This window comes from Vicia villosa, linkage group LG1 (genome assembly GCF_029867415.1).
Source record: "Vicia villosa cultivar HV-30 ecotype Madison, WI linkage group LG1, Vvil1.0, whole genome shotgun sequence".
Lineage (NCBI taxonomy): Eukaryota > Viridiplantae > Streptophyta > Magnoliopsida > Fabales > Fabaceae > Vicia > Vicia villosa.
The window spans coordinates 117990412-118005469 of NC_081180.1; the positions used below are offsets into that span (position 1 = coordinate 117990412).

General features: G+C 33.9%; 2 protein-coding genes across 3 annotated transcripts; one reads left to right on the forward strand and one right to left on the reverse strand.

Moving 5' to 3' along the window:
- On the forward strand, positions 1-1639 carry LOC131643963 (peroxidase 5-like). The gene has a single exon (XM_058914338.1). The coding sequence runs from the start codon at positions 249-251 to the stop codon at positions 1245-1247; it is 999 nt and encodes a 332-aa protein (XP_058770321.1). The 5' UTR covers positions 1-248; the 3' UTR covers positions 1248-1639.
- Positions 1640-2206: 567 nt separating this feature from the next.
- LOC131643964 (ADP-ribosylation factor-like) lies at positions 2207-4968 on the reverse strand. Of its 2 annotated transcripts, XM_058914340.1 has the most exons (7): positions 4799-4965; positions 4215-4373; positions 4036-4106; positions 2969-3088; positions 2732-2850; positions 2555-2636; positions 2207-2459 (listed from the first exon to the last, which is right to left on the reverse strand). In XM_058914340.1, the coding sequence occupies exons 2-7, from the start codon at positions 4360-4362 to the stop codon at positions 2454-2456; spliced, it is 546 nt and encodes a 181-aa protein (XP_058770323.1). In that variant the 5' UTR covers positions 4363-4373; positions 4799-4965; the 3' UTR covers positions 2207-2453. The 2 variants fall into 2 exon arrangements, with proteins under 2 accessions (XP_058770323.1, XP_058770322.1); XM_058914339.1 differs by lacking the exon at positions 2207-2459 and having other exon boundaries at positions 2540-2636; positions 4799-4968.
- Between the last annotated feature and the right edge of the window lie 10090 nt (positions 4969-15058).

Sequence of the window (15058 nt, forward strand, 5' to 3'; positions counted from 1 at the left end):
TGAAGGCTACAGCCAAACACGTTTTTGTTTCCAAAGTAAGACCTACTCTCACCTCCTCTCCCCTTTTTGTATATATACTCATGATGAGCCATATATGTTATCCATCTCAACATTAATCACCATCATTCAACAACATATATCCCTTCTCCATCTCTCTACTCACACTATTTACTTAATTAGCACATCACTAATACTGAAAACAAAAATACATTACAATACATACTACATCAATATATTGAGAGATAACAATGGTTAGAATCCATGCAATACTGATCTCTACTTTGGTTCTAGTTATTCTCTCAGTTTCAACATTGGCATCATCCTCATCTTTGAAGTTTGGTTTCTATAAAACAACATGTCCATCCGCTGAAGCAATTGTTAGAAGAGCGGTAAACAAAGCTGTCTCACTCAACCCAGGCATAGCTGCTGGTTTGATTAGAATGCATTTTCATGACTGTTTTGTAAGAGGATGCGATGGTTCTGTATTATTACAATCCACACCAGGTAATCCATCTGAGAGAGACCATCCTGCAAACAATCCAAGTTTACACGGCTTCGAAGTCATCAACGAAGCTAAGGCACAAATAGAAGCCGTATGTCCTAAAACTGTGTCATGTGCAGACATTCTTGCTTTTGCGGCTAGAGACAGTACTCGCAAAGTTAGTGGAGGCATAGACTACTCAGTACCATCAGGACGCAGAGATGGTCGAATCTCTATCATGGCCGAAGTCACACAAAATCTACCACCACCAACTTTCAAAGCGGAGGAACTTATCAAACGTTTTTCCATAAAAGGTTTATCAGCAGATGAAATGGTTACACTTTCTGGAGCTCATTCAATTGGTGTCTCACATTGTTCCTCTTTCTCAAACCGGTTATACTCTTTCAATGCTACGTTTTCTCAAGATCCTTCAATGGACCCTAACTTTGCTATGTTGTTGAAATCCAAGTGTCCACCACCACAATCACAGACAAGAGACCCAACGGTGGTGCTTGATGGTTCGACGCCTAATGATTTGGACAACATGTACTATATGAAGTTGAAGAATAAGCGTGGTTTATTAACTTCAGATCAAACATTGGCGGATAGTGACTTAACAAAGAGAATGGTGTTAAAAAATAGCAGACATGGTGCAATATGGAGAGTGAAGTTTGCAAAGGCAATGGTGCATATGGGTTCCATACAAGTCTTGACAGGTTCTCAAGGTGAGATTAGAGAACGCTGCAGCGTCGTTAATATTAATTAACTGCACCAAATTTATTCATCTTCCTCAAAATTTGATTCTTTCTTTCTTTCTTTTTTCTTCATCAATTCTTTGATTCTTTGAATTATTATTGTTTCTGTTTGGAATCATTCTTTATATGTGTGTGACTGTTTGTAATCTTTATCAATTCAAGTGTAATAATAAGAAAAAGTAGCGAACTACTCTGTCTGAATTATATATGTTGGATCCTTTCAAAATTTACAGCTTAAACATTTGGTTGTTGTTGATGACTTATTATTCAAAATTGCTTGCAGTTATGAAAGAAAAAAGTGTATATTCAAAATTATTCAAATTATATTTTTAAAATAGAGAAAAAGAAAGTGTAAAATTTTAACTGTCAATCAAGAAGACACTGTTTCCAATTAAAATACACTTTTAATTTTAAAATACTAATACGACACATGGTTAAAAATAAATTATTGAGAAAGTTAAACACATGCTTTTATTAGATATAATAGTTAAATTGCAGGTTACTGATCAAGATAATCTTGTGGAAAAGCAAAATTATTAAAATTGGGTGGTTTGCTAAAAGTAGTCTCTTCTATTGATTGAAGAATTAACATTAACTGATTTTTATCTAAAATTTCCGAAGTATAAAAATCATTCAAAATTTGCAGTAGTACTAGTCCAATTGGAAGAACACTTTTAGAGGAAACATTTGTGTTAACTGTGAACACAAACATTTGTCTTCTATGCAACTGCAATGGTTTTCTACTATTAAAATTTGCAGCATAAAAAAGACTGAATGAACTCTACTTCTCTTTTATCGCGATAGCAATGACAGGGAAAGTGGATGGCATTATAGTATATGTAAAGAAGTTTTCCACCATTAGCTTAAAAATTAATCTCTTAGAAATAAAGGCAATCACCCTTTTACCTAAGCTCTGCCAAATGGTTGCTCCTAACAATCTAATAGACATAAACATAGACAAACACGGACATGTGGCTATAAGTAATTCAATTGACTTCACAATCAAAAGGGTAAACATTAAACAATGCTATTTGATTATACATGGGTAAAAAAATCAAATTATTCTTCAGTAATAGACCGAAGTTCTTTTTTTAAGACAAATAATACATGCTTGAGCAATGAAAATCTACGCAGGGCAAGAAGATCGGATGCTGGAAATGCTGGAAATCATGATCGCAAAAGTAACTCAACTTCTTGCACCTTTAACTAATAAATCTCTATGCCTGCAGCAAATCACCCCACAAAAAAGAAAGGCATCAGTTGGGTTGTTATGTTAATTGAATTGCCCAGTTAGACAAAATATTTATTTAGTATTAACCTTGTTTGCAATGTTGTTTGAGAGCCAGTCAAGTCCTTCATAAAGTCCTTCACCAGATGTGGCACATGTGCTCTGGATGTACCTGCATGTACAGAGCCATGAGGGTGAGAATGAGTAATGGAAGCAGGAATATACGGAGAAAAAAAGAAAGAACATAGAAAGCAATATCTAGTTTACCAGTGACGCTGACGAAGAGAATGAAGACCAAGCTTATCAGTTATCTCAGCAGCATTCATAGCATTTGGAAGATCTTGCTTGTTTGCAAAAACTAGAAGCACAGCGTCTCTCAATTCATCCTGCCAAAGTATTATAACTATAAGCATCCAAAAAGGCCTCCCATATATTTAAGCTTGGAAATTAAATAATAGTAAATAATCAATCTTTCATGTTCACCCATTCAGGATATCTAATTACCTCATTCAACATCCTGTGCAGCTCATCTCTAGCTTCAACAACACGATCCCTGTCGTTGCTGTCAACCACAAAAATAAGGCCTTGTGTATTTTGGAAGTAATGTCTCCATAGAGGACGGATCTACAGGGAAAACATGTCAATTGTCACTGCATTGTTGAGTAAAAAAAGATGCAATATACCTCAGAGTTATACATAATAGCAACAGGTCAAAGGTAAGACAGCTTGAGCCAAACAGGCTCCAACTTATAATACACTAACTCCAAAAAGTAAGATTAGGTGATTGAGAAATTGAGTAGTTGATCCTATGCTGACTACATCAATAGTCTTAAATTCAAGAAGACAAAAAAGAGAAGATTCCATAGTCATGTGGTGTATGATATTGATAACCAGTTAGGCAGCACCATACAATTTGCATAAACATCATTGCAAAATAACAGCACATTCAAACAATATATTTTGAATCACATCTGCATCTTAATCCATGAAAGGATTACATCTAAGTGATCAAATTGACATACAATGATCCATCACAAAAATTTACAGATTAGAACTGAAATTTTAAAAGTTAATCCTGTCACATTCACAAACTGTTAGACAAGTCACTAATAAACAATATCATAGGAGAACAAAGTAAGAAGATCGGTTTCCCGATTATTGAAATAGGGCAGTTATATTATGTGTTAATTAGGAGGGAGGTTATATATTGTTTTAGTTAGGACAGTTATGGTTGTGGCAGTTATGCCTTTGTGTAATAAATAGGGAAGGAGTTGGTCAATTTGGACTAAGGATATGTAAGGAAAGATCCAATACCCTCGAATTCATGGAGGGGAAATCATGTGGATTGTTGCCATAAATTAATCTAGTCCTCTGCCGTTCTAGTATTGCAGTAGGATTATTACTCACAATTCTGTTTTCTTTCCATAATAATCTTATAACAATAGATACTAGTCTCGACCAATTCCCATGTTATAACATCAACAAAAGCATTCTTTACAGTATGCTAAACCATACAAAAGTATTCTAGTATGCAGTCTAGTACACCATAAAAGATGTAGTGGAAAAATTACCTTGTCCTGACCTCCGACATCCCAGACAGTGAAACTGATATTCTTATACTCCACTGTCTCCACATTGAACCCTACACCAAACGATCCATTATTACAAATTACACAAGGTACTTAATATGAGAGATTCATAACTATAATATAAGCCATTATTAAGGGAGGAAGACGTATTTTATACATACCGATAGTAGGAATGGTGGTGACGATCTCTCCGAGCTTGAGCTTGTAAAGAATGGTAGTCTTACCAGCCGCATCGAGACCTACCATAAGTATACGCATCTCTTTCTTGGCAAATAGCCGGCTGAACAGCTTCGTGAAAGACAATCCCATTTTCAACTATCCTGAATCCACATAAACATCATCATCATCCACATCATCACAATCAACTCTACTTACTTAGATCTCATTTCAATCTCAACAAATCAAAAGAAAATAAAAAAATAAAAAAATAAAAAATAATAACGCAATATATACAAACGAAAGAGAATCGTAACATGATCTACTGTAATTACAATGAATCTGATGGAAATGCATGATTGAAAAACCAAAATTGAGAAAAAACGATCATGATCTAACATAATCGCGATTTGGATCCACTACTTCAAAAACCAAATTAAGATATATTAAATTGCAACAGAAATACATGGAGAAATCCAACGAATACAAATTAGAGATGATAAAGAGATTGAGAAGAGATGCATTTGTTGAAAAAGTGAAGAGATCTGAACATGTAGGTGAGATCTGGAAGAAGGAGAGAAGGACTTGCCTTGATGAAACGAGCGATTTGAGAAGAAGAAGATGAAAGCGGATCTCTTCTCCTTGTAACAAAGAGAAAAGAAAATGGAGGTTCTCTCACCGTTAGGCCTACGCGGATTTATAGAAGGAGAAACACAGATCCAAATTTCGTAACGTGTTTATTCGCTCTGTCTCTAATCATTTTAATAAATCATCCATTTATTTTTTCTTTTTTCAAAGGAAATTCATCGACTTACTGAAATTAATCCCTCCTTTAATCGTAAAGCATAATTTAAAATGAGGTATATTTATTCATCAAGCCATTTAATTTAATTTAATGTAATATTTTATTTTAGTCCCTTAATTAAAAAATTATTCCTTATCTTCATTTTCGATACTCTATTTGATTTATTTCATCAAATTCTGAAAGAAAAAAAATTATGGTGACGTAGATCTACTATTAAATAGGGTTTTTACTTAAGTAAAATAATACTCTAGCTGGTCATTATTATAAGCAAAGATTTTTTTTATGTTCATTGAATAATAAATGTATCTGATCTACATAAAAGATCAAATACATTCATAATTCAATAAACCTAAAAAGCGAATATTTGTTTATAATAATAGCCTGAGTGAGTATAAATGTTGAGTCAAATTTGAACTTGAAACTTGTTGTACATCCACGTCATTATCACTTTACGTTTTTCCTCATAAATTGACAAAACAGACTAAATAGTGTAATAGAAATGAAGTTAAGGGAGTAACTTATAACATTTTCTAGTTAAGGGACTAAAGTGAAACATTAAATTAAGTTAAGGGACTAAAACATATATTAAAATTTAAAATTAACAACTCTCTTCTAAATTATAAATCGTTTTAGACATCTCACATAAATTAATTCAATACGTAAAAATATCTTTAATTTTATAAGATAAATTCTTTGATACTTATGAGTTTTAATTAGATATTAATATTTTAATATAAATCAATTTAAAATTTTAATTTATTTTAAAATAAAATAATATTAAAATATAACATTGCATTATATTATTGTTATATTTGAGAAAGATATAGGTACCTAACTAAATTCAAAAATATCAGAGTCTTCCCCCATTTTATAATAAAGTAAGTCATTAATTATATAAAACATGACAAATTCAAAACATTGAAACAAAGAAGATTAATAAATAGAATTTTTCTTTACCCACCTCCCTATGGGGGTCACCCCCAGCGAAATCCCCCAATTGTCCCTACTTCGGAGATGCATCTCCCAAGTTATTATTTTTTCTGAATTTTCATACTTTTCGGAAATGAATCTCCGAAAACACCAAAAAAGTGGTGTTTTCGGAGATGCATTTGCGAATTCAGGAAAAATTCAAAAACCATGAATATTTCGGAAGTTCATTTCCGAAAATAGTTCTGCACATACAATTTTCCCTCATTCACTATTTCATCATTTTTTCTCCAAAACTTCTCCAAACCCTCTCCAAAACTCAATCAATCTTCATCCATTTTTCGTCTCAAAATCAAGTTTCAAACCGTTGATCACGTTAAAGGGAGCATAAAAAGCTACAATTTGAGGTAAACATCTCCCATTTCATCCCCTATTTCACTACATTGATTCAACAAGACTTATTCGGTCGGGTTTGCTTTTTTGGAGTGTGAAAAAGAAGAAAACTTTACATTGGCTTTGGGAATATGCAAGTCTTTGTTGGTTGATCAAAATGTTATGCCAAAAGTCATTGTGACCGACCTGGACAATGCTTTGATGAATGCGGTTGATACCGTCTTTCCAACATCGACCGCGTTACTTTGTCAGTATCACATAACTTGCAACGTGAGAAGTAAGTTGAAACCCGCCGTTGGGACAAAAGATCGGCCGGATGAAAACGGTAAAGTTATCAAAGACGGTGTTGTGGTTGAGAGGATAATGGCGGCATGGAGGGAAATTTTGGATGCATACTCTGAAGAGGTGTATACCGAGAAATTGGTACACTTTAGGTCTTTGTGTGGTTCCATTAAGACTTTTTGTCATTACGTCGAATCCACCATTCTTGACAAAGTAAGAGAAAAAGTCGTGTGCGCTTGGACAAATCGAGTAAGACATCTTGGTTGCACCATGACTAACCGAGTTGAATCCGCACATGCGGTCTTCAAGAGGTGGTTGGGTGATAGCAAGGGAGATTTGTGTCGGGGATGGGACACCGTGAACCAAATGCTTGAAAATCAACACAATGAAATTCAAACATCGTTCGGTCGGAGCAAGACGGTTATGGAACACCGGTATAAGGGCCAACTTTTATTCTCCCAATTGATTTACAACATATCCCGAACGGGTTTGAATTTTTTGTTTCATGAAGCGAAGCGGACGGAGACCACGGGGCCGGATAATTCTTTATGTGGGTGTACCATTAGAAATACATACGGCCTTCCATGTGCCTGTATACTTTCAAAAAAGAAGAAGTTGAATTCACCAATACGCATGGATGAGGTAGCCGACCATTGGAAGAAACTTCGTTTTGATGATTTTGACCCGCCGAAGGAAAATGACTCCAAGATCACCATCTCCGACGAGTTGGAAGTGATAATGGAGAAGTTTGCTAAAGCGGATGACACCACGAAAATGCACATAAAAGAACAATTGCGAAAAATTGCATTTCCAGAGACCACCGATTTGAAACCGCCATCTCAACCGGTTAAAACGAAAGGTGCACCGAAAAAGTCCAAAGTTACACAAGAAGACACATCAACAAAACGATCTCCTTCCTACTTTGAACATGTTGATGCATCATTCCCGGATTCACCGACACCGAAGTCCAAGTGTAGTGGTAACAAAGGAGCCCATATTTCGAAGCCACCTCGCACACCGCCGATCAAAAAATCACCGATTGTCTACATTGATGAGATGCCACTTTTTATGCACAAATATATCGATAACATCGTTGATGTTGGAGGCGACGGCAATTGTGGATATCGGGCCGTTGCGGGTTTGCTCGGTAAAGGGGAAAATAATCACACTTTAGTCCGACGGGAACTCATTGCGGAGTTGACTTCGTATCGGGACATCTACGGCCGACTATATGAAAATCATGAAACGTTTGCGAAGATTCATGATTCACTTGTTCCATCACTTACCGGTATCGCTCCGGTTTCGAAGTGGATGTCATTCCCCGAGATGGGTCATCTAATAGCAAGTGCATATGATATGGTGTGTGTCGATTTGACGAGGTTTGGACTAAGTGAGACTTTCTTTACACTTCATAGTCGACCGCCATTGGACGCGTCGAGCCGCATCATATGCATCGGGTATCTACGTTCACGGCACTTCGTCCAAGTGTTTTTGAAACCGGGGTGTCCTATACCGGCCACTTCTTGTCAATGGACGACACATCGTTCAAATGAGGCGGAGACTTGGCCGGATCCGTTCGTTTCGAGAATGGCGGAGTTTGAAGAAATGATGAGCCAAGAGCGCGAGCAAAATAGAGAGCGGTCGAGGAACGTACCTATTTTGGACTTAGGATCCACCGATTGGTTCGGTGAATTTTAGTTTGTTCCGGATCGTTTTTTGTTTGTAATGACCATTTTTGTATGTATTGTTGTTTATCATATAAAATCGGACCGATTCAATACATATATAATATAAGTATGTTTTATGTCATCATTGTCTAATTTATGTCTATTTTGATTCCTTTTGCAATTTATACACAAAACACTAAGCAATCAATAAAATGCAAAATTTATGTCTGTTTCTGCATAATTCGAAAATGAACTTCCGAAATATACTAGTCTGCCTCCAATTTTCGGAAGTTCATTTCCGAAACATCCACTGAGTGCAAAATAAGGTTTGTTGGGCCATTATTGCTCCAATAAGTCTATAAATACAACACACTCTTCTTCATCCTCTTCACACCTAGAAACACAAATGACACAAACCTACCCCCACCTAGCATTCGTCTACTTCACCACCGGCTACCCGATGTCGTTCCAATTTCGCTTCTCGCGCGACACGCCGTTTGCGGAGTTGATAACGTCGCTCCACACGCTATTGCAATATCCCGAAAATCGAAAGGTTGTCAAGCTCGAGTACCGCTCGCCATCGCTTAACGACGAGGGAGGCATTGAGTTCACACCTTTTGAGATCAAGAACGACGAAGATTTAGCGGTTTTGTGGACAACGTTCAACCGATTTTCTTCGAAGGGTCCGATCGAGTTGGACGTGAAACTTCAAAGATTGGGGGCCGACGTTATCAAAATGTTGACTCATCCTCACCTACCTGTGTTTAACAATATGTAACTTTAATCTTATGTAATGTGATCGATGTAATCTTCATCCGATTAAATAAAGCGAATCGTTCTTGTTTGTTATTTTTCTTCTGTCCAGACCTTATTTCGGAAGTTCATTTCCGAATTCCTCCAAGGGGGGTGAATTCGGAGATGAACTTCCGAATTCACCAAATTTCTGAAAATTAACCTTATTTCGGAGATGCATCTCCGAAGTCAATATTTTTCATTAAAATATTCAACTTTTCGGAGATTCATTTCCGAAAACACCTTTTTTTTCCAATAAAAGTACGTTTTCGGAAATGAACTTCCGAAACAAGGGGTATTTTCGTAAATTCGCCAGAGGTGGCCAAGAAGGATAGGAGGTGGCTAAAGAAATTTTCAATAAAATAATAGAGGGCATATATCATTAAAAAAAATCAATGTTACATTAGAATTGTAAGATGATTTATATTCTGGGTTGTTCGCAAGGCCTACTCATTCACTGACTTCAACGTTGGAGAGGTAACCTAACAATCCACCTTCGCTCCGTCATGCCAAAAGTTTATTCTACCACATCATAGTTCAAGACCATTTGATCTAATCAATTTTTGGTTCCAATATAAAACGGTGGCGCCGTCTGTGAGAATCGACTTTAGCTTCTCTAGGTTTTTCACGAAGAGCCACCATTTCTTCACCATGATCTCAGACTCTTAAAGATATGCATTCAGATTTAAAAAATTGAAGCTTTTTTTTTGTAGATCTATTGCTTGCACGTACAATTACTTGCATATGATGACACAATGATTTTGATGATGACAACACCAAATGTCAAACAACATTCAGTGGAGTCACTAAGGATCTATGGTCAAGCAACCTATAATGATGGTGTCTATCAAAGAAATCTATATTATGCCTCACCAGTTAGAAAAAGCAAGTCTCCGATGAAGGATTGAATCAATAATGAATCAAGCAATAGATCTTAAAGCTTCAAGGTTGTGAAAGAGGGGAAGTGTGAAAGTTCGCTTGATCCAGTGTTTGGGTGATCAATGTAATGTAAAAGTAAAATAGTAACTCCTAAGATACCAAGGCAACTCTCATACACACACACACAAATATTTTAAACACGTGACTAAATGATTACTAGTTAGTTAAAACCTTTATGGTTGATTTTTATACTATATAAGCTATTGACACATTAGGGTTAATCGATTAAATATTTCGTAACACCTCGTAATAGTTTAATTAACTTATAATCGATTAGTGATGGATGATTTAAAAACCTTCCATATTTGGTCTATCTACTCGATTGAACCTACATCATTTTCCTTTTTCACACATATTTCTTATTAATACAGAGCTTCTCCTCATTCCAAAATACACCATATTTTGTTTTGAGTATATTCTTTCACACTTTCTATTCCGTTTATATTTCTGGTAAAGTTTTTTTTTTTTGAAAAACCCTCTCGCAATTTCCAGATTCCCTTAGATATACCCCCTGGTAGCCACAATACAAGAAAGATTCCCCTGACTACCAGCATGGCAGTCCACGTGGCATATTTAATTATTTTTTAAATTCACGTGAATTATTTATTATTTATATTTATATTTTTGTATTTTTTAAATCCACATAAATTATTTATATTTTTTTATTTAATTATTTATTTATTTTTTCCAGTTATTTTAATAAAGAAACAAATTAAAATGTGTTCATTTAAAAGATGACACCATAAGATCACAGGAGCGACCTCCAATCCGCTAGGCTACGATGCAATTATGTTCAAAAATGCTATTCTTACACTCCAAACATACACTACACCGTATGTCCGTACGGTACGAACGTATGGCAGTACCGTACGGACGTACTATTCATGTACGGACGACACTATTCACTGCCCGTACATGAATAGTAAAATATTAAATTAATATTTTTTTTTAAAAAAAAATTTAATATTTTTTTTTACGTTTTTTTTAAAAAATATTTGACGGATTTACTTACGGATTTGACAATACCTGCGGATTTACTTCCGGATTTACCTACGAATTTGACAATACCTGCGGATTTACTTGCGGATTTACCTACGGATTTGACAATACCTGCGGATTTACCTACGAATTTGACAATACCTGCGGATTTACTTGCAAATTTACCTACGAATTTAGGTAAATCCGCAAGTAATGTTAAATGCAGGTAAATCCGGAAGTAAATCTGCATGTATTGTCAAATAATTTTTTAAAAACAGTAAAAAAAAAATATTTAAAAAAAATTTAAAAATTAAAAAAAAAATGTAAAAAACAAAATTTAATATGTCACTGTTCATGTACAGACGGTGAATAGTACCGTCCGTACATACTGTTGATTATTATATTAGATTCATGAAATGTTTATTATATGTCATAGATAATTCTCAGTAATTAACATATATATATATATATATATATATATATATATATATATATATATATATATATATATATATATATATATATATATATATATATATATATATATATATATATATATATATATATATATATATATATATATATATATATATATATATTACTACAATCAAATTAAAAAATGCAAATTATTTGCATATGTGATTTATTAATATCATCTAAATATATTATTTGAGTAATTTATAAATGTAATTTTGGTGAATGTAGATTTTATTTAAATAATATATATCTTTAATTTTATTTTTATTTTATTTTTTATTTTCTTATTAAATAAAAAAAATAGTTATCATTAATTAAATATTTATTTATAAATATGTTTATTATTTTTTAGTTAAGAATGATCAAAATGTATTATTAAATATATAATTTGTAATACAAAATATATTATTAAACATTTAATTTGTAATACAAAATATATTACTAAATAGTACTAATAATTATCTATGAAAATGTATTAACTCAAACTAATATATTTAGTAAAATGAAGTTAATATATTTTTTTTTTCAATTAGTTACAAAAACTATGAAGTTAATACATACTAAAGCATTATCTAAAATATAAGAAAATAAATGTACCTGGTTAAGTCATTTTTGCCCTTTGCTCTAAATTTGACACCTATTATTTTCAAGGTTAATTTATGTCCAAAAATTATATTTTTCAGACTACATAATGCATTTGTCCAATGAGAATTATGCATTTTGCTTTTAGGAACAAACTATTAGGTGTCAAAAAATAACTTTTTCTGCCAACTATTCCATGTGTTGTTCCATTTGCAGAAAAAAGAAGATTTGAAATCCAAATGAATACATTTTGCATCTTCCCAATAAACACCTTTTTAAAAAGTTACTTTTTCATTTCTCTTCCTTTCTTCTCTCCTCCTTTCACAAACCCTATCATTTTTTTTTATTTATCTTCCTTGCTTCTCTCCCTCTTTCACAAACCCTACCATATCTCTTTATTGCTTTTTCCTTTTTTCCTCTCTCGTGTTCTTTTCTTTGCTGTTTTATTTGTTCTCAAACATTTTACATGGCTCGACCTCTGGAGAAAGTGGCGGACATTAACGATGAAAAGGAACTTTGGAAAGTTCTTGTTAAATTTCACCACAAATGGAGTGTAAGCTCAAATGGTAAGGAACATTTTGAGATGGTGGTGTATGACAGTGAGGTGAGTTACTTATACCCATTTATGGCTTCGTTTGTGAATATGAATGTTGTTTGTTTCAAATGAAGTGTTTTTTATATAGAAGACTGTTTTTACTTTGTTGTTTTATCTCATGTCAAACAATAAGAAGACTGTTTTTAGTTTGTTTTTTTTATCTGCATATGTTTAAAACAAATGTTCAAATACTTTGTTGTTTTATCTCATGTCAATACATGTCAATGTATAAGAAGACTGGTTTTAGTTTTTTGTTTTATTTGCAAATGTTTAAAACATATGTACAGATGTATGATATTCACTATTTTTTGTTTTAATATATTTTGCAGGATTGTGATATACATGTTATCGTACCACCATCGCGTAGGGAGGCTTTTGATTCAGTTCTTTCTGTGAACGAAACCTTCATTATTGCAAATTTTCGGGTTCAACTGAATGATCTTCTTTTCAAACCTACACCTCAGAAATACCTCATCAAATTCACTGGAGGTACCAAAGTTGGTGATAGAAACATTCACAGAATCCCAGACAAGAATTTCAATGTAACCTCTTTGGTTGATATTATAACGGGCAGGTGAAATAAACATTTAGTTATAGGTAACATTATGACATTTCTTCTGTAATGATCTTCCTATTTTTTTCCTTATCACATATTAAAAATGTGTACTGACACTTTTACAGATGTTATTGGAGTGGTTGATGAAATAGGGTACACACAGGGTAAAGTTGGTGGTAAGAAGTAGCAGGTCAACTTTGTCATTCGAGACTTGAGGTGAGTTATCATTTTGCCTTTTGTTTGTGCATATGCATAGAGGTTGAAGATGATGAGAAATCTTAGTATGTGCTTATAGTTTCATCAAATTGAAAAAGATGCATGTATGATATATATATATATATATATAGGTGTAAGACTTCGAGGTAAAATAAACACTTAGAAACTCAATAGAAATTGTGATTTTTGGAATTTGCTCAGTATGCGTCAACACAAGCAAGTTGTGTGTCAGCAGATGATGGTAAACATTTGTGCATGTGTCGACCCGTGGCATGTTATGAGTTGTCACCAAGAAACATAAAGTTTGTGCTTTAAGATGATAACACATGAGTCGACACGAAACTCATATGTGTCGACGCATAGATTGATTCATGCAGCATGTATCGACATAAAAGGAAGGATGAACCGACACATAAAAACCAAAAAACTATGTGCTTTAAATCAACAATACATGTGCCAACACGAACCACGCATGTGTCGATACATGCAAGTGGTTTATGTGCAAAATGTGATTTTTCATACATTGCACCAAATGACAACCATTCCAAACTTGTTCTAGATGCTTTCTAAGATTCCTAATGACTTCTAATACAATGGTGCACGCATATACTCATAGACACCATTCAATGTACATAAAAGCTAAATCAATCATAGTTTTGATATCATTCAAAACATCAAAAAAGGTAAATGTATTCACATCTTAGAAGTCATCTGGGTAGAAACAAGATCATTGCTAGCCTGGAGGAGAGATATTACTGGCCACACTTAAGGAGAGACATTGGTGATATAGTCATGAGGTGTTATAGTTATCAGGTTTCTAAAAGTCAATCTCAAAATATTGGTCTTTATGCGCCTTTACCTATTCCTGATGATATTTTGCAAGATTTAGCCATGGATTTTTTTACAAGGATTACCTCTTATGCATCGAGGCATACATTCTGTGTACGTTCTAGTAGACAGGTTCTCTAAGATGAGAAACTTCATTTCTTGTAAGAAAATTGCTGATGCGTCCAACATAGCCAAACTGTTTTTCAAGGAGGTTATACATCTTCATAGGGTTCCTGCATCAAATACTTCAGACATGGCATCAAACTTCTTAGTCATTTCTAGATTACTCTTTGGAGATTGTTTGAAACAACGCTAAACATGAGTTTTACAACTCATCCTGAAACAAATGAACAAACCGAAGGGACCAAGAGAACTTTGGGGAATATGATTTGGAGTGTTTGTGGAGATAAGTCGAAGCAGTGAGATTTATTTTTACCTCAGGTCAAATTTGCTTACAATAGAATTGTGTGTAACACCCTAAAATATCTTTCTCAAAAAGGGTGTCACGTTTTCTCAAAAAGGGTGTCACATTTTCTCAACAAAAACATATTTCTCAACTATCAAATTATAAAAGTGGAAATAAATCTCAACACAATGTTAATTGTCTCATAAATAAAACCAACTTCATTTTAAAACATAGAGAAATTAGTCAACAACTTTTAGAAACACAAAACAAAGGATACCTCATCCTAGTGTTACACTACCAAAGTGACTCATAGAACTAAAATAAACTAAAAAGCAATAAACCACGAAGAAGGCCACTACGCCATCCTCCAACTTAACAGCAGCTAAGGCTCCTCTACTTGAGTATT